At 42.1% G+C, this 27186-nt stretch overlaps 4 protein-coding genes across 5 annotated transcripts in view; 1 reads left to right on the plus strand and 3 right to left on the minus strand.

Annotated features, from left to right (window-relative positions):
- Positions 1–808: 808 nt before the first annotated feature.
- Positions 809–1882, minus strand: LOC135487846 (FMRFamide receptor-like). The gene has a single exon (XM_064771968.1). It carries the CDS (start codon positions 1880–1882, stop codon positions 809–811), a length of 1074 nt encoding a protein of 357 aa, XP_064628038.1.
- Positions 1883–3365: 1483 nt separating this feature from the next.
- On the minus strand, positions 3366–13661 carry LOC135488307 (uncharacterized). The gene is made up of 3 exons (XM_064772865.1): positions 13558–13661; positions 4328–4446; positions 3366–4101 (listed from the first exon to the last, which is right to left on the minus strand). The coding sequence occupies exons 1-3, from the start codon at positions 13613–13615 to the stop codon at positions 3880–3882; spliced, it is 399 nt and encodes a 132-aa protein (XP_064628935.1). The 5' UTR covers positions 13616–13661; the 3' UTR covers positions 3366–3879.
- A 1035-nt stretch (positions 13662–14696) lies between these two features.
- Positions 14697–21294, plus strand: LOC135488306 (sialin-like). The gene is made up of 9 exons (XM_064772864.1): positions 14697–14779; positions 16040–16230; positions 16395–16628; positions 17605–17776; positions 18251–18378; positions 18580–18732; positions 19587–19719; positions 20415–20656; positions 20917–21294. The coding sequence occupies exons 1-9, from the start codon at positions 14716–14718 to the stop codon at positions 21127–21129; spliced, it is 1530 nt and encodes a 509-aa protein (XP_064628934.1). The 5' UTR covers positions 14697–14715; the 3' UTR covers positions 21130–21294.
- A 91-nt stretch (positions 21295–21385) lies between these two features.
- LOC135488304 (calpain-B-like) overlaps positions 21386–27186 on the minus strand; it is a 32698-nt gene continuing 26897 nt past the window's right edge. The window contains exons 15-19 of one of the 2 annotated variants that reach the window (XM_064772860.1): positions 26150–26218; positions 25157–25235; positions 24659–24775; positions 23481–23524; positions 21386–22769 (exon numbers count right to left, since the gene is read on the minus strand). In XM_064772860.1, the coding sequence (XP_064628930.1) occupies positions 22743–22769; positions 23481–23524; positions 24659–24775; positions 25157–25235; positions 26150–26218 (336 nt within the window). In that variant the 3' untranslated portion in view covers positions 21386–22742. Of the gene's footprint in view, positions 22770–23480; positions 23525–24658; positions 24776–25156; positions 25236–26149; positions 26219–27186 lie in introns of those variants that run through there. The other variant, XR_010446950.1, reaches the window with a different exon arrangement.

Below are 27186 nucleotides of genomic sequence, written 5' to 3' on the forward strand. Positions count from 1 at the left end.
TTTTGCCTGGTGTCCTCCAGTGTTCCCCCCACACTTCACAAACTTCAATATTACAATTAATCTCATTATTACCATGGGTTTTTTAGGGGAAATTTGACGTAAAATGTTGACTCTACGGTAGAAAATTCGGCGGTTAATTCAGAAAATTATACCTACACAGGGGGTCCTTTGTTGTTATACAGTATATCAAGGACCAGCGCGGCCAAAATTAGGATAAAAGCGTTTTCCATTAAATAATGATATCCTATGACCAAGGCCTTTTAGAATAGACTGTTTCTTACCAATGCAATCAGTGAAAAATATCGAGGATAACTTTGTTAACTCCTGGCGATTTCATTTCAAGTCCTTGGTTCATTAGTAGCGAATAATTTTAACCCAAAGAAATGCGTAGTGTCAACTTAGTGTAGATTGACTGGGGAGGAGAGCGTTATGATGTGTCATGGTCGCAGCTAAAGAGGACACGATGTACTCTTCCTCTGTACCCGGCCACTTGGCGATGCGGAAGACGGGGTCACTTGATCAGTAACACCCAAGAATGAATGATGAAGAAGAACGTCAGATAAAAACGCAAGTACCGTTCCCTTCTGAAAAACCAATAAGATACCGGAGCGAAACCTCGACCGCCGATGTGAATTTCCCCTGTGGAAAATTCTAGAAGAGGTTTGTAGGAAATACCTGTTAAAAGCACACTTGAGCGACTTGCATAGAGCTGAAAAGTGATTAGTGTGTTTAGAGACTCCTATCAGGACTATCATATTGACATTAGTTCCTGCCAAACGAATGGTTAGTTGATGAAGATCTAAATTGATTACTTGGTTTTGTTAATACGTTTAGAACAACCAAAAATTCTGAACAAAACTTTTCGAAACTCTTTACCGACCAACATGTATATAAGAAAGTTTACAGATGAATTTATTCTCAATAAAGTCTCGGTGATAGGATTGAGGAGGCTAGACCCCTGAGGATTCACGACGATTGCGTTCGAAGAATCAAATACTTCTAAAAGTCTGAGGGCGTATGAGAGAAAATTTGGAAACTGGCAGATGATAAATACACTAATTACCACCACGATCATCGTGCTCACATTGTCGTCCTTCTGCTGTTTTTTTGATGAAGACAGCATCATGTTTCGGTTAATCCTGGCTTGGTTCAAACCCCAGAGTAACCTGACATTCAGTGATATAAGAAGAAGAAGTGGGAACAAAAACTGGCATCCGCCATAGAGGACTGTCTCGTACAGGTAGATGTAGACTGGATACTGATGGAACTCCCTGTAGACGACCGTCAACATCGCGTGCTCGTTGTCTAGTTCTGCATCGTACACGTAGCCTGCCGTCTTCTCGAAGAATCTCGGCAACGAGAACAACGTAAGCGAGATTACTAAGATGGCGATCACGCGCCGTGCGCGCCCTCTGGTGCAGATGTTTACCGATTTTAGTGGATAACACACGGCGATATAGCGGTCTATTGTTATGACGACTACAAGCCAGACGGTCAGGGAGTGAGACAGGAAAGCCATGCCGTTGATAAATGGGATCGCATACGGCATCACTTCCCTGTATTCCCTGAACAATCCATTATATCTGTTGATTGTCCCGAGTGTGTAAAGCAATATACCGTTGACAAGGAAGAATGTATCGGCCACCGCGAGGCAGACCAAAAGAAAATTGACGCTATTTGAACTCTGCGTAGCGAGTACTACGATTGACAATACGTTTCCAGTCGTTCCTAAACCCATTAGAAAGAACCCTACCACGCCGTGTAGAATGTATCTCGTGTACAGAGTCCCAGGTTCGAAGTAGATAACCTGTTGTACGGTAATGTGACCAATGACGAGATTTGCCGGCGACGAAAATATAAACATGCTCGCCGTGAAACTCATCCTTTTTTGTCTTCGTACGGCGGCTTATCTAGTCCCGATCATCTACTTACATTTATCACTGTGCTCGTTGATGAAATACACGTAGCCGTAGTAGCTGACCCCATCACCGTAATCTATAATGCAGTATACCCTTACATGTCACCTTCCAATGTATAATCTGTGTAACACTGGTGGTGCTATGTTATGAATCGTTCAAACGATTGCGGTAACGCACGCGTCGGTTCTTGGTTGCAACTCCAACCAGCATCTTTGTGTCATATAGCAATGCTGAGTAAGTGGCTTGAGAGGAATTGACAAGTCATTAAGTTCGGTTCATATAAACAAAGGAGAACCAAACCAGGAATGATTGCCAACGCCTAACACGCCTGCAGCGAAAAATGACAAAGGATGCGAACGAAACTTAGTCATGTGTAATAAGGACGTTTTTGCAAAACCAGGTTTTTATAACATGAAGTTATAACGACTAAATACTGATTAATTACTAGTATGCTATAGAGACGAAGATGATTGGGACAAAGATTAATTATACCTACGAGCTCTCATTTCAGTCATGGCGTATTTTACATCGGAGTACAGGCTGTTTGAGTCTCTAATTTCTTGTCCAGTGTCTCAGTGCACCTATTATATACGCCGCACAAATTTAATAGAATTTTCAGATTTATTATTGCTTTTGATGTGACATTTGTGTCTGATTCAATGTTTATGTCATACAGCCTCTTTGATCAGTGTATAGATTGAAATAAGTATGATATAGCGAGAAGCCAAGCAAAAACGTATCATACTCATTATGAACGTTTAGTTGACCTTGCTGGCTCAGGCCCGACCATTTTTGGGCACATATTGTATGCAAAATCGAGTTAAAAAAGACGTGATTCCTGAACAAGCTCGGGCCTGTTTATATCAAAAGGTTTACAAAACAACATTTCGTCTTTGAAAATAGTTTAACGTACTTGCTTCCTTGCCATGTTATTTACGCGGCAAGAGCCAAGGCTTATCTCCATTACAAATCTAACCCTTCTTATTACCTAACAGGTTACGGAACTGACTCTTGCATGGATGTCGCAGGATGTTTCTATTTGCTGTTCACATTAAAGGGAACTGGAACCGCCGAGCGATTTATTCAACTTTTCGACTTTCACCGCCCGAGAAAGTCAAACTTCCAACTTCCTATTCGAGTTCAGATTTGTAGCTCCGCCCCCAGTGCCCGAGCATGCGCAGTTCAATTTGTAATTATTGAGAATCATGTGAGAATCACGTGAGTCATGCGATTATTCATTCACGAGTTTTCGTAGTAAATTCCATAGTAGTGACATCACTCAATGATTGACAGCTAGGCGCCATGTTTCATTCATGCCTCGTTCTGATCACCCGATACGCGGGAAATGAAAACGAGGTCATACGAACTGGCTTGGCGGTTTCAGTTCCCTTTAAGGCTATATACATTTGAAAATATGTTGTTTATACAACGAGTAGAACTGTGAGATAGTAATCAATGATACCGACTGGTAATCGTTTATTAAATTCAGCTCATTATGTGAGAATGTATTCTAATCTTGTTGGACTTGAAAATTACGTACGTTATTAAAAAAAATTGCCAAGAGCAATTTCACTGCCCGTGCCATCATTAAACATTTTTTTTAACCATCGTTTTGAATGCGCGCGATCGACAGGCATCCACATGTATATTTACACTTAAAACACGAATAAGACTGGGAATACTGGTAAATTTATTATTAACGGAGAGGGCGGCTTTTTCAGGATGTTTGTTCTTCCTCTGTTTCATTAAGTATTTGGAAAAAATTAAATATTCAAGATTTTGTTTTTGGCGGAATACGAAATTTCTGTCAGTCATTGAAATCCGAAAAAACTCCGCGATTTTCTTTTCTCAACTCAAGGATATTCGCAAAACCCGAGGAAAAAAGGCCCGCAAGCATTCTGCGGTTTGCAGTGAGCGCTTTAAATCAAACCTTCTCAAATGTTTGTTGTTCAAGCTCAGCCTAGATAAATTTCTTGACGATCATCACTAAAACCGCTGCGGGGATTATGAAGACTATTTTCGAGGCCGTGGTCCTGAAACCGGAGTTACATCCGTCCGAGTCGGAGCAATGGTGGCAAGTGAGCGATTTTCCGAAGAGCGATACGAGCGCCTTGGCCGTTTTACACATTGAGCCGTCCTCTAAGTCGCAGCCTCGGGATATACTGTCACCGTCTACCACTTTCTGCAATGACAGAAATAAGCAATAGGTATTTCAAATTTGATTACGACTTCACATCGAATTTGTTTAAACGGTATTAAGACTAAAGACGCCAGAAAGTATGGTCGAGGTGTCGAGTTTGGCAAGCTCTTGTTGAGCTTGTGGTCGAGCTCATATCCTGCCATCTCTATCATTTCATCCTTTACAACGCCCAAGTACAGGCTTTTTTGAAATCACAAGCCATACTTACATAACACTGAGAAAAGTCGATAATACTCCCCGCAACACAGGTTGCAGGAGCCTCGCTTTCTGGGATGCTTGCTTTATTCTTCGTCCAAGTGTGCTGGTAACATTTTATGGCCGTCGCATCTGAAAGAATTTTATATCAAAAGGATAACTAAAGGGCCACAAGTACACACAAGGTTGTTCAAAATCAACCAAAATTTGCTACACATTCCAAAAATACACTAAAACCTCGAATACAAGGAATGAGGCTCCGCCGCCAATCATTACAATGGTTTGAATGGGGATGGGCCAATAAGTCAGGTATTATTCTTTTATCAATGGCATGGGCCAATGGAGTCGCATGTGTTATAATCTTGCTCTGATCTTGGCTGACATTGACAATGAAAAGAAATCAACATCACCGGTTATAGTAGGCTCATTTCTTCAAATAAAAGAGACCCTATTGTGTCGTTTCTATAGAATTGATATTGAGGTTTTAGAATCCCTTCTCCATTGTAATGAATGGGGGCGGAGTCTCATTCCTCGTATCAGAGGTTTGAGAGTATTTATTGTTATACATGTAGTATAAAAAGCCTTACTCTGCTTGGCGCTGAAATAAGTACCTCATCCTCAGATCAGGCCCGGGCGAGTTTAGAAATAGCGGACTGTCACGATCGCTTAGGGGCTAGATTTACCACTAAAGATCTGCCAAAAAGGCCCCTTACCTAGGGCCCCATTGATTAAGCTTTTTTTCCTTCTTTGGCATAATATCAACGCAAGTTGAGAACATCAATAAACGACCGAGAAAAGTGTTTCCCTGTGACAAAGGATTATCTTTTACGCCTTTTATCTCTGAGGTATTGAAGCCCATGGGTCTCTATAGCGCCCTCTCTTAATCCGTCACCATGCGAAAAATTGGACACTTTATCAGGGGGAATTTTAAACTGACACACTAGGCATGCTGGGCTGAGCATTCTTAGTGTTATAACTTGTTATAATAGAGCCACATGCTGTTATCATCCCGGCAGGGCCGGTATAATGTAGGCCTATCTTACTGTGACCATGGTGACTGTTATTAGATGGAAACACGTCTGTTGATTAGGCCTGGTCATATGAACACTGGAAGACTTTTAAAAGAAAACATGCTGTTAACAGGTTGGAACTTTTCCAGGGGTACTTAAGCAACCTTACTAGTCTTATTATGGATAACTGGCCCTTATTTGAGTCACGGTGAAGTGGCATAATGTTGTACGGTTAATCAAGTGTCATCAAAATCTATGCAGGGAAGGAGAAATGCCAATAATGAGCAATTTTGGGTCTAGATGGGTTATAGTGAAGACCTTTACTGCAAGGCGTTTGTGATACTATATACTTCTGGAAAACTACAGTATCTACATGTTTGTGATACTACGGGATGTCCTCGTGAATACCGGTAGCCTATCCTTTCTGTACTATAAAAGTAGGGCCATATATTTCAGAGGTCCACAAAAGGGTACCAGTAGGACTAAGTAGGCCCTGGTTCCGCCTTTATTGTGACTTGTCTTGCACAATCTGCAAAGCGCCGCTTCCCATACCACCCTGGAACATTGACTAACAAAACATTAGGAATACCCGCTGGCGTGGCTTACCTATCTTTAGCCAATGAATGTAACGACCTGTGCATACAATAACATTTAGGAAGTGACTACTTGGCAAGCCCGGTGTAACATCTGTGGTTGTTTCCCATGTGTCAGTGTTTCCAAACAATAGGCAGCTAGAGAGACCATGACTTTTCAATAGGGGGGGGGGATACACAGAAAAACTCGTCAATCTATTTTTGAGCGTTCCCAAACAATGAGGGGAAACACTCAAAAACAGAAACACTCAAAAACATTACACCGGCTTACCAAACAGCGACTTTTTCTTGTCCTGAATGGAGAGCCGAACTCATTAATATTAAAGTAAAGTCTCCTGCTCGCCAAACGGTAGATTTTTTACCTGTTTGGCAAGCCCGGCTGGCCGAACAGGGTGGCTTTTTAGTGCTGTTTGGCAAGCGGCTCTCCAAACAGGACAAAAAAAGATGCCTGTTCGGCGAGCGGCTTGCCAAATAGACCCGGCCTAACATTTACTGTTCATGGAGTATAAAAAGTCAATTATAATACATGCAATATATGGCACCACAAGAGGGCACCCGATACCGATATTCACGAGGACGATTCACGAAGACGACCAGTATATCCTATCCCGGCCTCTCGTCTGAGGTTAAAGTTCATCTGTGGAAAATGGCCGTGTGCACTATTCCAGTTTATGGATGTGCGACGCTTCACTCTGGCCCTATAGAGACATCGCCTCCCTGGTTTCCTTTCAGGGGTCTTGTATCAAATGTTTTTTTGGTATCCCTAAGCGCTGTCATCACACCAAACTTGTGAATGCTGCTGGTATAAAAGTGTCAAAGATGTTATTCATGACCAACAGGTTTCGTTATTTTACCGTATCTTAAAAGGTGCTCCCCTGCGAGGGACCTCAATACAGCGTTCTTATATCTATCTGGTGGTGTTGTTGTTATAAAAGGTACCCTTATGGAGGCTATTCTAAAACTGGGTCTCTCACCACTTACAGCTGCTTTCACAGTTAAGCGAGGCAAGTCAGATTTTAATACCCCAGATGGGGTTACTGATTCACTCCGGTCCTTTATCTTTAGTGAATCTTAAAACAAACCAGACTTTACTGAGAGGACTTTCGCCAAATTACTCACCAAAGCTTTTTAATATCACGTGCACTAGTATATGAATATTATTATTGTATTATGTGCATTATGTATTATCTGTTGTGTGCATTATCTGTGCCATTGATGTATTTAATTTGTACATACTTCTCCTTTTAGGAGGTTTTATTAAATGAATAAAATAAATGAATAATACTGCTTGAAAACTAGAGTATCTACATGTAACATGTTTGATGGTATTCCCAACGCAACGTGGTGAAGGGTAGAGACCAAGGAGGATACCGCGGTGACGTCACGGCTTTTCCAAGATGGCGCTGCATATTGTAAACAAACTCGATCCACGGCCAAGGGAAAATCAAGTCATCAAAAAAGTTAGATTTTTCTCATCAAATCAGAGTTATTAGTACTTTTCTGCTATGAAATAAGTCTTCAGACAATGAGCTATCATTTGAATAATGAAAAGTGCTGTTTTGATGGGGAAAATAGGGTTTTTTAAACCAAATAGCCGGGCACCGATCTTCCAAAATTAGCGATGGTTTCAAAACAGTCTCCCAGGTATGGGGCAATCTCTTCATTATCATAATGGGATTTGGAGGCATGTTTACAGATTTTACAAGTTCGAGACCTGTAATACCTAAAACTCGCATAGATCCCCATAGATCCCCTCTATTTGTCGAGTTAGCGCCCCTGTAAGATCATGCATTTTCGGACACTAGAACGAAATCTTCCTGCGGATATCGCGGTTTCGGTGATGATTTAAGGAAAAATTGACTGTTCTTAGAGTTGTATGGGACAGAAAATGAGTTCATACTTCATGAATACATGAATATATTATGATATGGGCCGGCTTCTAAGTCAAAACAATAACAAACTCAACTGCATCTCTACTGTATATTGCGTAGTGCATTGCCTAGTGTATTTCGTAGTGCATTTTAGCGGAGACATTATTTCCGCACTTTGGCCACGCCAAACGTCTTTTTTATTCGTGGAAGTTAATCTGCTCTGTAAATTTTATTTTACACAGGAAGAATCCATACTAGGTATTGCAATATTTCATGTCTATTGGTGTTTTTGTGTACAGGAGCGCACCAGACAGTGAGACGTGGAGATGTGTTCAGTGCTGGTGCTGTCAGTAGACTGAATCTGATTGGCCATAGCGATCACTAATATGGGTCGGGATCACGTGATGTGACGTCACCGCGGTATCCTTCTTGGGTAGAGAGCATGGTTTTGCGCTTAGCCCGCGATCCATTAGGTTGATTTGCCCTTGCCGGTTTAAGCCTATCGATTGGCGACCCCCTAGAAAGATATTTCGTTGGGAGTCCATGTTATCAGATTTGCCCTGATAACCCTTTTATTAGACAGCAGAACAATGTGAATTTAGGACGAGGTGTGAGCGGGCTGTGTTTAAAGACAACAGGGCTAGGCTTGAATTCTGAGGGGAAAACCCTATTGTGCGTGGAAAAAAGGACATAGGCTGAAAATGACACACACATTATTGGTATGCTGAGAGATACTGGTTTATGCTTTCAGTCATCCAGACGTTTTACAGAATCACTATGAACAGATTAAAAGTTATTGCGATATACTGTAGTTTCATGAAAATAACACCACTTCATTAACAGCCGGTGTCGCCGCCCCTGACTCATAGGGTGGCGAACAGAGCTGTTGAGAAGGCCGATCATTGGCTGGGATTCCTGAGAGGGTTGTCCAGGCCTCATATCCAATATACTTCAGTTTCGAGTCCAATCCTTATTGTTTGGGTTGTTGAAACCGATTCGTAGGTCTCCTATGAATGGGATAATGGGATCGGGCCTTCGGCCATTGTACTGAGTGTCCCAGAACATTTTCAACTAATCGTCATTGGTAGTGTAAAGGGTGTCCCAGTGCTAATTGCTGATAGTGTACAGGGTGTCCATGAAAAAAGTCCAACTGACATATTGGCTTCTGCTGGTTTTAGGGACTGACTTGCCCTTTCAAAGTGAGGCACTACTCAGGGAGGTAATGGAGCATGTCTTCGGGTCTTATCATCCCTTACCAGCTTCGGGCTTTCAAAGATACTTTGCAGTGCGAAATTGGTAAGAATGAGAAGTTGTCCGTCACATATCGGGAGACAAAACCGAACATCCCTCTGAATGTACAGTCTTGTCCGAAGTGATCAGTGAAGGAAAAAAAATAACGATGCGAATCCCGATTTAATTTTTTTTCAAAGCTAAAGATACACATTATTAGATTGTCCAGCTTTCAGAATCGTACCCACAATCATTCACAACACCCACAGTCAATTCAATTCCATCACAATGTCCTCCTCGACTACATTCACGAACTCTGGTCCATTCACGGCAGTCTCCTCTTCTTCCTCCAAGATAGCATGTGGTCCAGCTTCGATTTGCCTTGGTCGAAACGATGCTTTAAATCAGTTGACGATAACGTCCTCATCAACACCATCCCAGGCATCTCTGATGATGTTGGTCACGTCTCTCAGGCCGATTTGAGGGCAGCCTCCTCGTTCGTCCGTGTGGTCCTTCTTCCACGATTTCCAGTGTCGCCGTACGTGACATTTGAAGGACTTCATGACTGCTACGTCTAACGGTTGTACGAGGGATGTGCAACCAGCAGGTACGTAATCCAGGCTGCCTCTCATGTCGCGGACTCTCGCCCGGAAGTTCTCTGTCCGGTGGACCCGATTATGATCGACGATTAACAGGAACTGGTCGATCTCGTTGTCGGTGACGTAGGGTGATAGGACTTCATCTAACCAGTGGTGCGCCGTTTCCTCCCTCATCCAACCAGTTTCCGATTGGGTAATCTTTACATCTGCTGGTGGGTTGTCTTGGAGGGCTGCAAACACCCGGACGAAACCTCTTCTGGGGAAGGTGATGTGCGTCGGCAACTTTGCTCCAGCGGCTGCGATGCAGAGGGTGACGGTGTATCCCAGCTTCGTATTGGACCTGGATGATCGGACGTCTATGGCCTTCTCCCCCGTGGTGTTGGCCGTGTACATGGCTCTCATATCAAACAGGACAAAGGTTTGGTCCATGTTAAAGAAGAACCGCATCTGTATATCAAGACGATCGATGCTCCCAGTAACCGCATCTCGGAAGGTCTGGATCCCTGCAGCAGCATCAGCGGGGACGGTCGTAGTATTCTCGGTCACCTTCCGTAGGGACACGTGGCGTCTCTTCATCAAGCACTCCACCCAGCCTATGGATGCGTTGAAATATCATAGCTGAGGGCGACAATGCTGAATCCCTTCTCTGACATCTTGGGCTAACTCATTCCACCAGCTTTGCCACACTACCAACGCCTTATCTTGAATGTCGAGAACGGAGACTGCGAGGCGACGCTCTCTCATCTGCTGCAGCCATTGGTAAAGCTGGTCCTCAACCTGTGGCCATAACAGATCACGGGGCTCCATCACCGTCTTCTTCCGGCCATGCCCTTGTTCTTGCTTCTGCTCGAGGTCCTCGATATTACACCTTCTAAACGTCTCCCAGGGGATGTTATAGTGGGAGGCGAACTCTCTCATACTGCGCACCGTACCATTCACCAGTGCCTCCTTCTGGTCTCTCAGGTAGGCAAGTTTTTCTGTCACGGTGTAGCGCCGGCGTCGTTTTCTCAGCAGCTCTACAGCATCCATTGTCGCACAGGTTGTCTGCAATGTGGGTACCCTCAGTTTGGCTTCATTTATAGGCCTAAGAGGCCCTAGAATTACACAAGAAAACCACAAATCCTAGAAACTTCGTTTCTGTTTCCACGTAGGCCTAGGGAGTCTAAATCAAAAAAAGAGAGTGAGGATGAGCTCCTCGTTTTTCTTCGGAATTTCGTGACTACTATCATTGCCTGAATCTCTTTTTTTGTTTTGGGGGGTTTGGATCAATCTAAAAGGTGCTTCAGTTTTATGAGACAACCTGTATAAACGGTCGGCGAGTGGCCTAACCATTTACGTCCAGCGAAGTCACTCATTGGTAACCTCTGGTGAATAGACTCGAGAGAAGAGGCCGGGCCTTGAATATCCCAAAGTGGTGTTATTTTCATGAAACTACAGTATGCTAAGAGGGGGCATGGCGATTTAGCGGATCCTGCGGATTCTGCGGAACCTGCGGAATCTGGGCGGAATCAGCATAAAAACAGCTCGAGAATATCGATATTATGATAAATTATCCTTATAATATTTTTAATATTCCATAACTGTTAAATTGTCTAAACCGCTAAGATTATCAAGCATTTCGGAAAAACCCCAACATGCATGAAAAAAAATGTCTGCATTTTATTATCGGACGATTTCCACATTCGTCTCGTTAGGGAGTTTTTCCCAAATGTACGCGATGATGACGTGCCCCATTAACAGGACGTAACATCTATTTTAAAATGCGTTTCCAAAGTGATTACATGAGGACAACCCATTTGTGTCGTATATCACTGGAAACGCCCGATTCCCCTGATTCTGCAGGATGTTAAATCGGGCATTTTATTTCTTTAAATAAATCATAAGCGTCACATTTGCTCCTAGCTCTGTTCACCATCCCAAATGGCAATATTGCCAATTGGGCCGGACAATCACGAAAAACCCCAAATATTATACATTTCTTCCTGAATAATTCTTACAGTGACCATTCTCCCATGAAAGACAGTTGCTTACGCTACACAAAAATCAAAAAAAAATCGAGGGTCAACCATTGAACTTTTGAGATACATGTATGTTGAATTTTGCACAAATCAGCGAAAAACGCACCAACTGGCACTGGACGGCATTTCAACACGGGGCCGACGCACATCCCAAGTTCAGTGTACACATACGTCGGCAACAACAGTATAAATGCGTAGTTTCTTGTAAGCCGCCTATTGAGTAGCGCTCTAGGTTTCAGAAACTCCAAAAAAACATGTCTTTGCCAAAACAACTGCTGAATCAACACTGACTTACTGTAAGGACCGAGAAATCAATGATTTTAGGAACTACGGTGAGGGGGGGGGGGGGCGCGCATGAATAAAAAAACTCCCTCATGAGACCATTGACCGTGATCTATATCCAAGGCCGAGTTGGTAACAGGCCGAGTTGGCCCGTAATCGTGTAAGTCGTTACGCACCCGAAAAACACACGTCATTTTCGCTCATTCGTTAATTTGTTAATATTGTGCAGAATAGGGACGGACACTTTTTCCAGGGGACATTTTAAACTTCTACACTGGCCTGGTTGACATGTCTCTCTTTATTTTACAACATCGCAAAATTGTGCACGAGCAACATACGATGGAGACGCGGTGGCGCAGTGGTAGAGAGTCGGACTCATGATCCGGAGGTCGTGGGTTCGATTCCCGGCTTAATCGTCACTTTGTTTCTCCTACTGGTCGAGTTCAAGAAGGAGCGCTTTGTAGCTGCTCCTTGAAACCCCTCATTGACTTCTGTGGAGACCGGGATGATGATAGTCCCAAAGCGCTTGAGAATACCCAGCTATTGAGTAATTCGAGCGCTATATAAGCGCCGACTATTATTATTATACGATTGCCTTGATGATCCATCATTAAGATATTCAAGTCACATGATGACTGATGATGTCCAGGACTCCCAGATGACAAATCAGTTTAAACAGAGAATTTCCCACTCTCATGACAATAAATAAAAGATTTTTCTAAAACGTCCACCCGAGTCAATCATCCCACTCTTGATGACCAAACAGCCAGCAAGATCATGCGATGGCAGGTGACAAGCCCGAGATCCTGGCAACGATCTTTAAACCACCCCAAGTCCCAGGAGGCGAAACGACTAGTTTTTGGGTAGAGTGACTCTCAGACACTCTCTTGATTTAGCTTGATTACATTACATCACGGCAGCGGCCACCTTCAGTGCCACCACGTGGGGCCTAATGGTATTAGGCTATGTTTGGGGGCGCAAATGCTGGGGGCGAAAACCTCAGGGAGCGAAACGACCGGATGCCAATCCACTGCAGACCAGATTCCGCAGAATCCGCAGAATCCGCAGGATCCGCTAAATCGCCATGGCCGCTAAGAGGTTAGTGTGGTTATCATACACCTGGTAAAGTCTTCTTCTACACTCCCATCGCCGCTATGACATTATGTCATGAGCTTTAGCAATATGTATTTCAATGCTATGACTGGAAAATTTCCCACAGCGATTTCATAATAAGGCCCCACATACATGTAGAAAAGGACGGAACTCATTAAATTGTGCGAAGAAAGCCTCTTGAAGGGGGCAACATTTTAGCTTACTCTTTGCAGCTACACCGCCCGAGAAAATACACCTTCTCATTTGCTGTTTAAAAGTACAGCGCATATCAGTTACATGTAGCTTGTCGGCCTGCTGAAGATGTGGACAATAGATAGGTCCCGCAAAAGTTTTCCGCTCAGAAACATGCGTATGAGTGGATGTTGCATCAAATTAACTTGATATCAATTGAGTTCGGAAAGGACATCGTACCAGGTATAAATTAGTCTATAATTGCTCGTACGAAATTTGCTTTTAGCCCGCGGATAGCGTGAATATCATGGTGTTTCCGATTCTGTAAAAAAAGACGTAGAGGAAACCTGACCTACCAGCATTGAGCAATGCCAACACAGTCACCAGGACAATACAGCAAACTTTGGCGTTCATATCTGAGGCCGAAAAGACGATGGTTCCGAAGGTCTTGGACTTCTCTTGGGAATTGGGAAACGTTTTCAGGGCCTGCTTGCTTTACGGTTCGCTCATAATTGTTCGTAATACGTAATAACTACCTTGGTGTCTATACGCTTCAAGCTATGATGTGATGGACGTCCGCGTAATACTGCTTACTAGTGATTACCACATCTTGGGCTAGCTTATTTAAACCAGGCATGTTCAGACGCGAACATAGAATATGAACGACAATCTGTTATCTAGAACACGGATGTCCGAGCCTAAAGTTAATATTCTCCAGCCCGATCGTGTCAGGAAACAAAACTCTATTCCCTGATGTTTTGTCCTTAAACTATGATAGATTACATTCTACCTGTATATACAGTGTTCTTGCCTATTGATTGGTTGATGGGCAATAAAAGTTTTCCTTTTGGAAGTTTTTTTGAATGATCAATGTTGGTATAATAATTTTTGCCCTCACTATTCTGTTTTGCTTTCTAAACGGTCTCCTATAATTCCAGGTATTAAATATAACTTAACCTACATGTATAGCTGAACCAATTGGCCGATCTTTGCTTGACAATGTTAGCATAGTTTCATAGTGTAGACGTCCAAGGCAAACACAAGCAAACACTGTGATTGGTGATGTTTACATACAAATATACATGTATCTTCAATTGGATATTCATGATCAGAACCGATCATCAGTAGTAGACTTGGCCAATAGACTAGAAAGATATGTAGAAATTTAAGAGGCAATTATCTTAGGTTTTACCTTTACTGTTTTGAAAATTCAGAAGTAATAGATTTTAAGGCATTATCATTTCACTGACAACATCATAATCATAAAGAAATATAGAGAGTTTGTCGGAATGACCTTTATCAAAAATGTATCATTAGCACGATAGAGATCATTGATAAATTATCAAGAACAATAATACCACATTGCATTGTTACAGTGCTGGTACTGTATAAATCAATAACATAACATTTATTGACCTATATACATGTAGATAGTCCACTGACACATTAGGTCAGCCTAGTTGTACAATCTTGAATTGTTTTCTGCTCACCTGATAGAAACACGTGGTTTTCAAATGGCGGACGACCCAGGGACACCGCTTCTTCCTCCTGCTGAGCGTGCTGGACCTAAGCCCACGGGTGAGTCCGTGTTATGAGTAATAGAATGGGGCTCCAAGAAAACGTGCCATTCATTATATTTGCTGCAACGGGGCCAAGCCGCGTGGCTGAGCCACAGCGTGCAGTGATGCGTTTAGTGCCTAAGCATAGTGTAGTGTAGAGGCTTCACGATTCTCATCGCTTTAAAGGCCATAACTCCAGTTATTTTGCCATTTCCTGCTGTAAGACGTTTTCAAAAGTGCACCTAACAGTTTATATAATACAGAAAACCCCATGCAATTTGCTCCATCCATTTTGAAGATATAGCCTTTCAGGTGTTTGACAACTAGATCACCTAATCAGGCTAGCAACTGGCTTGTTAGAGCCAGGCGGCGGGTTCACCAAAATTGTGATGTAGATCAGGCTATTGCCCTACTTGGGAGGACACATATAAATTAATGCTCTTAAAATTGATATATGAAGTCTGTTTTTCATTGACAGTATGAAAGCATACCTTTGCCCATAATAAATGAGTTTATTGTATTCCAAAAAATATTTTAATTAAATATTTTAATTTTTTTGGAAAACCGGTTATATTTATTTTAGAAGTCAACTCTCACATCTAGAAAGTGTTATTTGAGCTAATTCATGAAGTGGGGAAACAAAATCAATGCCAAAAAAAACATAGACCCCACAAATATGGTCCAATTAGGTTTTCTAGACAATTTAGGCAAATTTATAGAACTTAATTAATTATTCAAATTCGATTCTTTTTACAGAAAATTGCATCAAATACATCAATTTATACAATACTTAAACTATCATAATGTATTTCTAATTTAAAGCTTCGATATACCTTATAATAAGGTAAGGTAATACAGACAAATTTATACTATTTATAGTAAGAAATCCAACGTCAGCCTGATCTATGTCAGTAAACCTGCCGCCTGACTTTACTTAGAAACCTAACCAAGGCTGTTACATAACATGTAAACAAAGCCGTTAATTTGCTATATCTCTGGACTGGGTTCTTCAATTTTGATCAAACTTGATTTATTGCGGAGCTTTAAGTCCAGTGTTTGAGGATTTGTACATGTCATGCAATCATAAAAGCAGGAGTCATGGCCTTTAAGCATTTGCTGCTGGCAAGTAATTTATAAGCCTTCCTCCCCCACCAAACAGGCCCTCCTACATCAAGACTCCACAGAATGCAATGGCCTCTTCATGGTGGCTTCCAATGTACATTGCGACTTCAGGCCAAATTATGGAGAAATATCATTATAATTATGTTTTGATTTTTAGGTTGGTACCAGCAGCGGTATGTCTTTGCTTGTCTGTCCTTCCTAGGTTTATTCAATGTGTATGTCCTCCGGGTAAACCTGAGCGTCGCCATGGTGGCCATGGTAAACACAACAACCGGAAACGGAAATACCACCAATGTGCAGGAGTGTCCAGTCGATAATACGACTAACAGTAGTTCTGCTGATACCCTGGTAAGTGTTCATCTTTTTTGACATGCAAAGAAGTAAATAAAGACTGTTCATTATCGTGTAATGAGTCGAATAAACAGTTCTAAAGTTCTACAGCCAATAATTCATAACAAAAAGAGCCCTCATTTCCGAGAAGTTAATTACGAAATGAACCATATATATTTCAGCATGGGGAATTCGACTGGAGTCCAAGCACCCAAGGCATCATACTCAGCTCATTCTTCTACGGCTACCTAGTGACGCAGCTTCCGGGTGGACTCATCTCGGAGAAGATCGGGGGAAAATGGCCGTTCGGTGTCGGAGTTTTCATGACTGGTGCTCTGACCTTACTGACCCCTCTGGCCGCTCGGACGAATGTATATCTTCTGATAGCGGTCAGGGTGCTCGAGGGTGTTGGTGAGGTGAGAGATTAATATCGAGATCGGTCTCCGATGAGAGACATCAATAATTGTAATACAGTTGTAACAGCGCGTTTCTATAGCTTTTGCCGTTGGCGAGTACATTGTAGTGTACCTGTCAAGTGAGCCTGACTGTTTGAATGAAGCCACAACATATTCACGCGGAAATTGCTTCCGCCAATTAATAGCAAACTGTACATTACCAGCTATTGCGGGCCTAGCACACTCTGTTTTGAATAGAGGGAGACTCCATCATTCCTATTGTTTGAGATTGGAAAGGTGTGAATTAATCTGGCAATTAGCCTCCTGTGCATTGGTGCATACAAACACTAAAATGTTTGGTTGTTGCTGATTTAGGGTCAAATAAATCAGCCAAAAGTTTTGAAAGCTTCACAAATGATTGTTGCAAGGAAGTACTTTATGTTAGTTTGCGAAATTTTGATTAATTCTAGGTGGAAAGTAATATTTTTCGCATATTTGTTGGGAAAAAAATTGAAAATCCTCCAATTTTCAACCCCCCTATGGACACTATGAATTTTTCTCCAATAAAGCTGAAATCTTGGGAATATAATCCTAAGAGTTATATCAACCACGTCTGAAGTCGGGAGTTTGTATCAAATGTATAGTTTCGGAGCTAGCGCAGCTAGAAAAGCCCCCAAAACCCACTTTCTCAGGAATTTACACTACGGGCTACGAGTGAAGCATTACAGATTTACCAAAATTTTCAACCTATAGATGGACACATCGAATTTCCATCCAAATCACTCCAAATTTTGCCAGTAAATACCTAGACATATATAGAATTGTGTCAGAAGTCGGGAGTTGGGATTATTTTAACACCCCGCCCAAAAAGCCAACTTTAGTGATATTTCCTATGCATTTTCCATTAGGCTTGCCAGGACCAATTAAGCAGGTGCACTAATTGGCTTAATTGGCTAGGCCCGCAATAGCTGGTAATGAAATATTCTGTGCATTTCAGGGGGTTACATTTCCAGCATTCCAGTCATTAGCAGGACGATGGGCTCCGCCTCTCGAACGCAGTCTTATCTTCACTAGTTTTATCGGATGCCAGGTGGGCACAGTCGTATCAATGCCATTGACGGCTTGGCTGAGTGAGACGCTAGGCTGGCCGTATGCGTTCTACATTTGCGGTAGGTTTCGCACTGGAGCCTGCTGTCTTACTAGCAGATTTCCTAGTATAAAGGGTTTGCCTGATAGGACATACGGCCGTCGAGTTAATAGACGAAGTATATTCTCCTGTGTTTTGTAAATGTTGGAGGCTAGAAAGTAGGTATCACGCATGCGCCGCAGGGACAGCAATTACAGAAATCGAACGCGCCATCTGTCGCCGAGCTAATGAACTACAGATTACCGTGTTTCTTGCACTTCCACCTATTAGAAAACCCCGTGTCAAACTCGTGTTTAAATAAGCCCCGTCGAGCTCGTTGGGGCTAATAGACACACGGTTTTCACACACGGGTCTATTTAAGCACGGCAATTCAAAGTCGGAAGCGCAAAAACACGGGGATTCAATAGGTGGAAGCGCAACTACACAGAGCTGAATTGTGGGACAAGAAGTAGGAGATTCCGCAAAATTAATAAGTGAATGAACCTGCCTCTTTCAGGAGCAGTGTCATGTGCTTGGTTTGTTTTCTGGGCAGCGCTTGTGTTCAACTCACCTGATGATCATCCGAGAATCTCCGAGGAAGAGAGGAAGTACATCACCACAGCAATAGGCGATCATTCAACTAAGGTAGGATGACTGTCATTATCATCCTCATCATCCTCCTCCTCATCATCATCATCATCGTCGTCGTCGTTGTCATCGTCGTAATCATCATCGCCTTCGTCATCGTGACACCCCGTAACACCCCGGACTGCACATCCAATTTTTTAAGAATTTCGCAAAAACTAATTTATTTTCCCCCATGATTTGCTATCTCTATTTTTCTAGAGAACCGACCCGATTCCATGGAAAGGCATACTGACGTCAGCTCCAGTTTGGAGCATCGCCCTTGCCCACACAGGGGTGGCATATCTTTTCTACACACTGCTGATTGATCTGCCCACCTACATGAAAACCGTAATGCATTTCAACCTTAATGAAGTAAGTGGGGGGTGCTTTTAACAGGACAACAACCAGTTGAGGACCCATTCAAGTTTTTCGAAGCCCGTGCGAATCGTTCGAGAATATCTTGATGGCCTTCGGAAGTATTCGGGAACTTCCGTGAAGGCTATATCTCCCGGAAGAAGAGTCCATCGATCACATTCTGTTGTTACGAAAGGGTTTTTCAATGCAAATCGGCATATTTTTTCAATGGGCTATACCCGGTCAGCATTTTATGTGCACATGTGCACACCCTATACAACAATGAATCGGGCCATTGGAATATACCTCATGTTAGTATAGTATGCTCTGCTTATGACGCGCTTAATGTTCACAGTGAAGAATACGCCATTTGCAGCGAGATCGTCTAAAGTGTAAAGTGACAACGCCGTATCTCGGCTACAAATTGTTGGGGCCGTGTGCGATATAATTGATGCAATGAAACGGTCATAGGGGTGAAGTTGTGGAGAAGTTGGCAACAATGCTTTCCAACTGCTGCCAACATCGGACCGAGAACGGAGGAGTTCGAGGTCTCATTTGTTGTCGCTTGTCTCGGTCAGGTGACAGATAGGCGCAGTTTGAAATAAAATGTAGTAGCTTTTGTACTGGTTTTATTTGATTTTGTAATGAAATGATATCCCCAACAAGTGTGAAAAGTCTAAGTTCTGATTACTTTGCGCAGAGTGTTTCAAATATGAAAGACTCCTATTTTCAAATATGAAGGACTCTTATTCGTCACCTTGAACAATGATATGATATGTTTGATAATGCAACAGCCTGCCCTCAAAACGTGTCTTTTTGTATATTCTAATATCATTGGCAGTCTGATGTTTTACAATTTTTTGCTCTTGCAGGACGGTCTGTTTTCGGCTCTTCCTTATCTTGCGTATACTATACTTACGCTCGTGTACAACCCGTTTGCCGACTGGCTGCTCACAAAGGGTCACATGCGGACAACTACAATTCGGAAGCTGAGCACTGCCTTAGGTAAGTCTAAAAGTGAGGGGTTGTTGTGATTGGTACTGCAAACCGCCAAAAAATTAGCGGCTTCCTATTTTTCAATTCGTGAAGATTCCTGTTGTTTATTTTCAAAACTTGATAATGAGTGACATTTTATGAAAAATGACACTTTCAAAAGCATCAGTGCTCATCTTTGTGTTTAAGACCTTCAAAGAACGCCAGATTTTAGAAATTAGAGGGACTATAGCCTCTCATAATAATAGGAAAAACATGTATTGAGGAGTTTATGACGAAAAGCAATTAGTTTTGGTCGTTTCACCTATTTTTCTGGGGATATCAGCATTATCGACCATCTGCATGGGTGATTCCCACATAATCCCAACCCTTACATCCCTTTCGGCGTACGTAGCGGTGTGTAGCGTGGGGGGGGGGGGGGGGGAGAGTATATTAAAACAGACTAGGAATAGCTCAAGAGAAAACCATTTTTTGTTTAAACGAACACACCTCTTTGGTCACCCAGCGTACGTCTACACTCTCAGGCAATGGTACAGTTGTTGTGTCACTGGAAGAACGAGCCCACTGACTATGTTATTTGTTTGCTTTCCTGTATTATAAAAAATGCATGTGTGTCCTCGAATGGTCTATGTTTCTTGTAGAAATGTACAGCCTCCTTCACTTCCGTCAGGTATAGATTAGATTATTTAATTCATACTTGGTTCCAGGGATGTTCATCCCATCAGCGTTCATGATAGGCACAGCATGGATTGGTTGTGACTACATGCTTGGGGTCACCCTTCTCACGATCAGCTGTGCAACACAGGGCCTTAACTTGGCTGGGTACATGCCGAATTGTGTGGACATTGCACCGAGGTATTCCGGGACGATCTTTGGATTAGTTAATACTTTTGGAACAATTACTGGTATAGTTGCGCCATTAGTGGTGGGCGCACTTACTAAAAATAACGTAAGTGGCATCGATGAACTAGTGTATGTAAGCTCGAATCGAACCCATGACCATTGGAATATACACGGTAGAACATAAAACGTGAAGCACTTTCAGAATTAAGTAGCATTAAAACTAGCGCTCACATTATAATCCGTTTTAGTACTATGTAGCTGAGACATGGGATCTAATGATATGCAAAACTCAATGTGTAAGATTTTAGTTTTCTGCTCAAAGGGAAAAAAACGTGCAAAATATACTTGTTTTTGTTTGATTTCCAGCAAACCCAGGAGCAATGGCGGTATATTTTCTTCATAGCAGGGGGCTTCTGCGCGTGTAGTGCCATACCGTATATTATATTTGCCAAGGCAGAGAGAGCCCCCTGGAGCTACGGACAGGACGAGAAGCCTCTGATCACACAGTCTATCAATCAAGAGCGGAGCAGGTTACTCACTATTAAAAAGGAAAAGGAAAACAACGTGGATGTTGCATAGTCTAGAGATCAACAAAACTGTTTCCTGCCAGTTGGGTTGTCCCGACAGGTATTGATGACAAAATAGACAAAGATATCGTGATCAGCGAAAAAGTCGCGATTTTTTTTTCCAGATAGTTTTCCAATCGTAAGAAATAATAGTGAGCATTTTTGGCAGTTTACAGTAATGCAGGTAGGCTTTCGTGAGGCGAAAGAAATGAAGGATCTTGTATTTTCCGTATAAGGACGAGGAATTAATAAGAGATTAAATTCAAATGTCTAAGCTATAAGGAATTTATTAACCCTAAGATAGTATTCTTCTGAAAACAATAAATCACACGGCTATTGTGAGTTACAATTTTTCACCGAATTACCTGCATTTCACATCTCTATTCATGATGAAATCTGCTGAAGATTTTTCACTTAATTTGGAACTTTAACCTGACCTGGAGGTTGTGAAAATAGATTTTTTATGACAAAAATGACTAAAATTTTTTCGCACTGCGGCCCTAAGGACGTGGATAATTTCATTATTAAATAACCAATAGCCAATGTCAGATTAAAAATAAGCAAATTTGACATACCCTTCACCCGTATCGCCGATATATTCAGTTTTATTGAGTGTGTTCCAGTTTTTTTGAGTACTTGGTACTTAAGTAATTCAAATAAGTTGCAGAGTCCCACACAGTTCGTTTTCGTCGAGCATACAGCTTACCAAAGTTCAAGCCGGCGCGTGATTTTACACCTGCTGAGTGAGACCATCTCCGACTTCTTGATGGATTTCATAGACCAACGTAGATCGACAAAACTAGAACGTGTTTGCAATAGCTTTACATTTCCTTTTGTTTGGATATCCACAACCAATCTGATAGGTTTGGTAATACAGAAGAACATCTCCAGATTCATCATCTTGACAATAGTGTTTGGTACAAAGGCCATGATACACGTAGGCCTAGGAGATATCAAAGACGGATTAGTTTAAAAAAACCTTTAACTTGAAACCCAGAAATATAGCCTTTCTTTCGACAGCTTCAGATCAGACACCAGTCTACCGATTCTGACAATTCTTGTACCACTGAGCTGCATTTCCTCCCTACTACCCAATGGCATTTACTTCTTAGTCTTTCAGTTAAGCACTTCATCACCATGTTGTATTGTATGTAGAGCTGCTTTACAACTGAGCCCAATTTTGGGGCAATGGTCCTGTAGTGTTCTTTTCTCCCCCTATGTGCCGCTAGTGTACACACACATGAATAAGTAATGAGTGTTGCCATGGTAGAGCTTAGGCCAATCCAGTGGGTGGGTAGTAAAATGGAGCATTAGCATCATTTTGAGACCCTAACCAATACAATCCTCCAAAAACTGCGACCGCCAGGTAGGGGTTGAAAAGTGGCAATTTCATTCAAAAATTGAGGAAATCCAAGTTGGAGGTTTTTTTTAACTAATCCGACTTTGGAGATATGTATACAAAGGATATAATGTTTGTGTTAGTCACGTACAGTTCCTTCACCTCAGACATCCACCAGGCTAATAATAGTTAATTGATACATGTGCGAAAGAACGTGGTTAATCATTATGCACGTAGAGGGCCAATATGATCGCCATCCAATCTGTCGTCGGTCCGTTTAGTCCTCCTTAGGTGTAAATGGTCGACATAATGTACTGAAATGTAGAACAATATGTTCAGTGACTCCTGTATGTGGTAATATCAGAAAGTGTCCCCCTGGAAAAGGTATCCGGTTCTAAATGTATTCATTCTGAGAAAATCAGGGGTTATTGTTCGCTTCTCCGGCCCTGCACTCCTGAGACATTCGCCCTCATCTGGTGAAGTACAGACGTACACCACCTTTAAGTCATCACCGAGATTTAACTATCAACCTCGGTTCTAGTACCGTACTTCTAATGATTTGTTTGAATGGAAATCGCGACCAGAAATCTTGGAACCGAGTTTGCAGTGCGCACCTCGAAGGAGACAGCGCTCTCTATCAAACAACCAGTGAAAAGGCGAGTTTGAATATGGTTGCTACTACGTCTTGGAAATTCCTAGACTCCAATGTAAGCAACACTCTGATTTGTCGCACTAACTCCTGCGCTGGCACTTCACCAAAGAGGGCGAATGTCTCAGGGGTTTGTGTGCAGGGCCGGAGAAGCGAACATTAACCCCGATTTCCTCAGGATGAACTGTATTCTGACGGATCACCGTATATGGTTGGATACAATGGCCGTCAATATACCTCAAAGAATCCTTTGTTCCCCGGCCATTCTACTTTTTTGACCAATTCACTCTGCCGATTGCGCGACCTCGTCACAATCATCATGTGGACGTGTAATGGTTTTCCCCTGCCCGCCTAGGAAATGAATTCATGTACTTACGTCGTCAAGGGAGAAACTCTTTCCCTGGTAGGAAAGGTAGCTCTCTGCAAGCAAGAGCAATTAGAAGTATTTATTAGTCTATAAATAATGAGGTCCCGAGGAGACAAAGCAGGCTGTTTTAACAAAACGCTGACAAGGCCGTTGAATATGGTCCTATTGTTAACGCCTGGAGTTGGGTCCTTCTCTTAAGTTAAGAGTTTGGCCCTATATCCACTGCCCTAGTTATCATGGTTCAATCATGAATTAAACATGAGATGATAAATAAGTTATTGCAAAGGATACATATTTTTACTTAGAACAAAATTAAAGTTCAGTTCGTATCAAAATGAGCATGTTAATGATATGGCATCCGATTAACTGCTGATTGAAAAATGGCCCAAGTCACTGATCAGGTGTGCGTGTATACATGTATGTGAAGGTCAATGTATCTAAGGAAGTGGTAATGATAATACAGTAATTGATGATTTTACAGTAATTGATTGTACAGGCAACTGATAAGACCATGAAGAAAAAGTCTCGGATGCTAGTTACGAGGTGAAAAATACATCACTACCATGCAGGTGATGCCCTATAGTACGGAAGTGATTTTTCACAATATTTTACAATTAATTACACTTAATTTCCCAACAACCTTTTTTCTTCTAAGAACTGCAGAAACTTATTTCGTTGAAAATTTTTTCTGTACTCCCTCAAACAATATCGTAATGACCCGAATTCCGTTAAAGATGCACCAGAATTGCAGTATCTAATGAGAAAAATGTGGAGATATCATGACAACCGATTTAAAATCAGAATTGTTCCGAAAGTTATGTAAGTCCATGTACTTTCTCCTGAAATGACATCTGTTGCAGAATTTGTTTCAACTTATGAGAAATTTATCATTAAAGGTTTGGTAAACGTTTCATGATCTCACATAACAGTCACCTGTGTTAATATCGTGTTGGTTGCAACCAACGCCACCTATTAAGATATCGTCGTAAATGTACGAAATAATCTTAAAAGAAATATGTGTGTCGTATGGAAACGATATGCATGCTTGAGCGTCTTTTCCTTCGGCATTGCCCGTCAAATTTGTGGATTTATAGATGCCACTTGTTGCAGCCTAAAGACTGATGCCGCCCAGGCATGCTCGGTTCATGCAGTAAGTGTATTGTAAAATATGATTTGGCAGTACGTACCAAATGCAGACTTCACTCGAGCGCAAATTTGGATGTAATCGTCGAGGCTGACGCGACCTTTCTTGTTAGCATACCGCAGAACAACGGACGACAGGGCCGGGGTGGACAGTCTAAAGCCTGGAAGACAAGTTGAGATATGTCAGTCGAATGAACAAGCAGATAACATCACACGGATAGGTTTTGAAATAGTGTTTCCAACAGATTTAACGAACCACTCCACGCGTGATCTGAGCAGTTCAAGTTTAAACTTGTCAACCCTATTATTTGCAGAAACTGTCAACTCTATTATTATTAGTTGCATTTCAACATGCCAGTATTATCACGCGTGCAGTGAAATATTCATCGAAAACATATTGACGATCATAGGCACACAGTAGTCGGTCAGGAAGGGGATGTATTTCCATACCAGCAATTAGGCACGGATATTCACACGAACATGAAAACTAAGCTTACTAGAAAATACATGTATTCAGCAGTCGAGACCAAGATGAAACTTACCCAACTTCGAAAGCGCACCACGCATTTCCACAGCGTTCATGTCTCCACTGTTATCTTTATCATAGTCGGAGAAAATTGTCTGAAATGGAAGACATATCGCTTTGAGTACTGAATCTGTTAACTGAGAGCGATTCGTTTATTTTTCAGAATGTTTTCGCGAATTGCCAAAAAACGGCTCGAAATGTAGCGGTTGACCATGTTTACGGTAAAATAACAAACTTTTGGTCACGTCTCATCTCGATTGCAGTCTCACAGGGTGCCAGACGGGAATCGGCAATGTAACTGTGCTCTTCGCCTGATAAATCTATTGCCCAAAGGGACACTATAGGCAGCAGCTAGGTAGGCAAGTCAAAGTTACAGGAAGTCGTCGCCAATAGGGGTCTCTCTCATCTTACAATACGATAAAACTATTCCCGCTTTTATACTAGAAATATATTTAGTGTAGAATCAGACATGACCCAGTGCCGTTACTGTGCGTATTGGTCACCCGATGATGGTCAATTTAACCCCGCTGCTTCCCCTTTAATCAACCAATATGTGAAGCTATGAGATTGTCCCGAATGTTGAAAACACTGACCCCAACAAAAGGGCGTTACTAGCGGGGAGGGGGGTCATTTTTGTCCCCAACCCCAACCTCCAATAACATAAAGCTAGCTACGCCCCCGCTCACGGTTTCATGTCATGTAAGCCATATTACTATGCACCGTGACCACATTTGGAAATCCAATGAAGAAATAGCCTGGTACATGTACAAAGTAATTTAAGTACTAAAATGATAAAGATAAGATAATTAGAATAAAATGCGGTAAAATAATCTCGTCCGCATAATTTAGTTGTTCCCGGGTGATCGGTAGACATAGTCTTCGTCCTGCTCCGGCTGAACACAGGCTGAGAAGGTTGTTTAAAATGGCCGAGCTGGTTCACATGAGGATACGCCAACCTTACGTTGTGTTGGCCTCGTCGTGTTCTAAAAGAAGGAATAAATGTACTGACCTTCCATTTCATGACCTCCTGCCACATTTCCCTAAACTCCTCATAAACCAGTTTCCCATTTCGATCACGCTGTCGCTCAGTTAAGGTGGATACAATCTTGGATTTTGAGAGGTCAAGTTCTAGCTACATTTCTGCCAATTATTTCTTTCTCCCGCATTGTTTTTGCACGGTAATTCCCCGAAGCACTAAAAAAATGTGTACAACATGCATGTTTGTAATTTTTGGCGAAGAAATACTTTCGAAAGGTGTTGTGAAGTGCCTCAACGATATGCAGTATGCTCCAAAAGAAAGCTTTACCCCCAAAACGTGAATGCATATGTACATGTACATCCGATGCCTTTGTATGAGTACATCATGGTATTGACGTGCAAAAACAATGCACGAGAGAGAAATTATTGATAATATTCCTCTTATGACTCAGCAAAAAATTAACCAAAATGGCTACCGGTCACAAAACCCTTAACGAAGAAATGAAATCCGTGGGTTGATTCAATGGATCGTTTCCGTAAAAAGATTTCTACAGACCGAACATTAATGATATACATGTACACAGGGTTTTGGTCTGGACTCCTGCTGCTAATGTACCTCCAAAACCACTTATTAACCATTTCGTTGCCAGGGTTGTAAAGGGATCGATACCATATCAACAAGCACAGTACCTTTCATCAAACAATACACCCACACTTCGTTTTCTCGAAACGGCTCATTGACATAGCGACTGCAGTCGCCGATGAAAGATGGCCGAACACAGATCCCCTATCATTCCCTCATTGACCGCCACAGGCATGCTTTAATTCAGCATCGACCAATGTGTATCGTGGTTATTAGAAAGCTAGAGTCATGTACATCTCTCTAAAGACACGTCAGTGATGTTGTCAGAACAATGATGCCCGTTATTTTCTGACTCTGTTAGAGAAACACGCGCCACCCGTAAACAATCAATCCATATCGATTGTAATCCTTTAAGCTATTCTACACGAGATCTTGGTAAATCTGATCGCAATAACCAGGAAGACATTAACCAGGAATTCTTTTAA

Source organism: Lineus longissimus, chromosome 5 (assembly GCF_910592395.1).
Source record: "Lineus longissimus chromosome 5, tnLinLong1.2, whole genome shotgun sequence".
NCBI lineage: Eukaryota > Metazoa > Nemertea > Pilidiophora > Heteronemertea > Lineidae > Lineus > Lineus longissimus.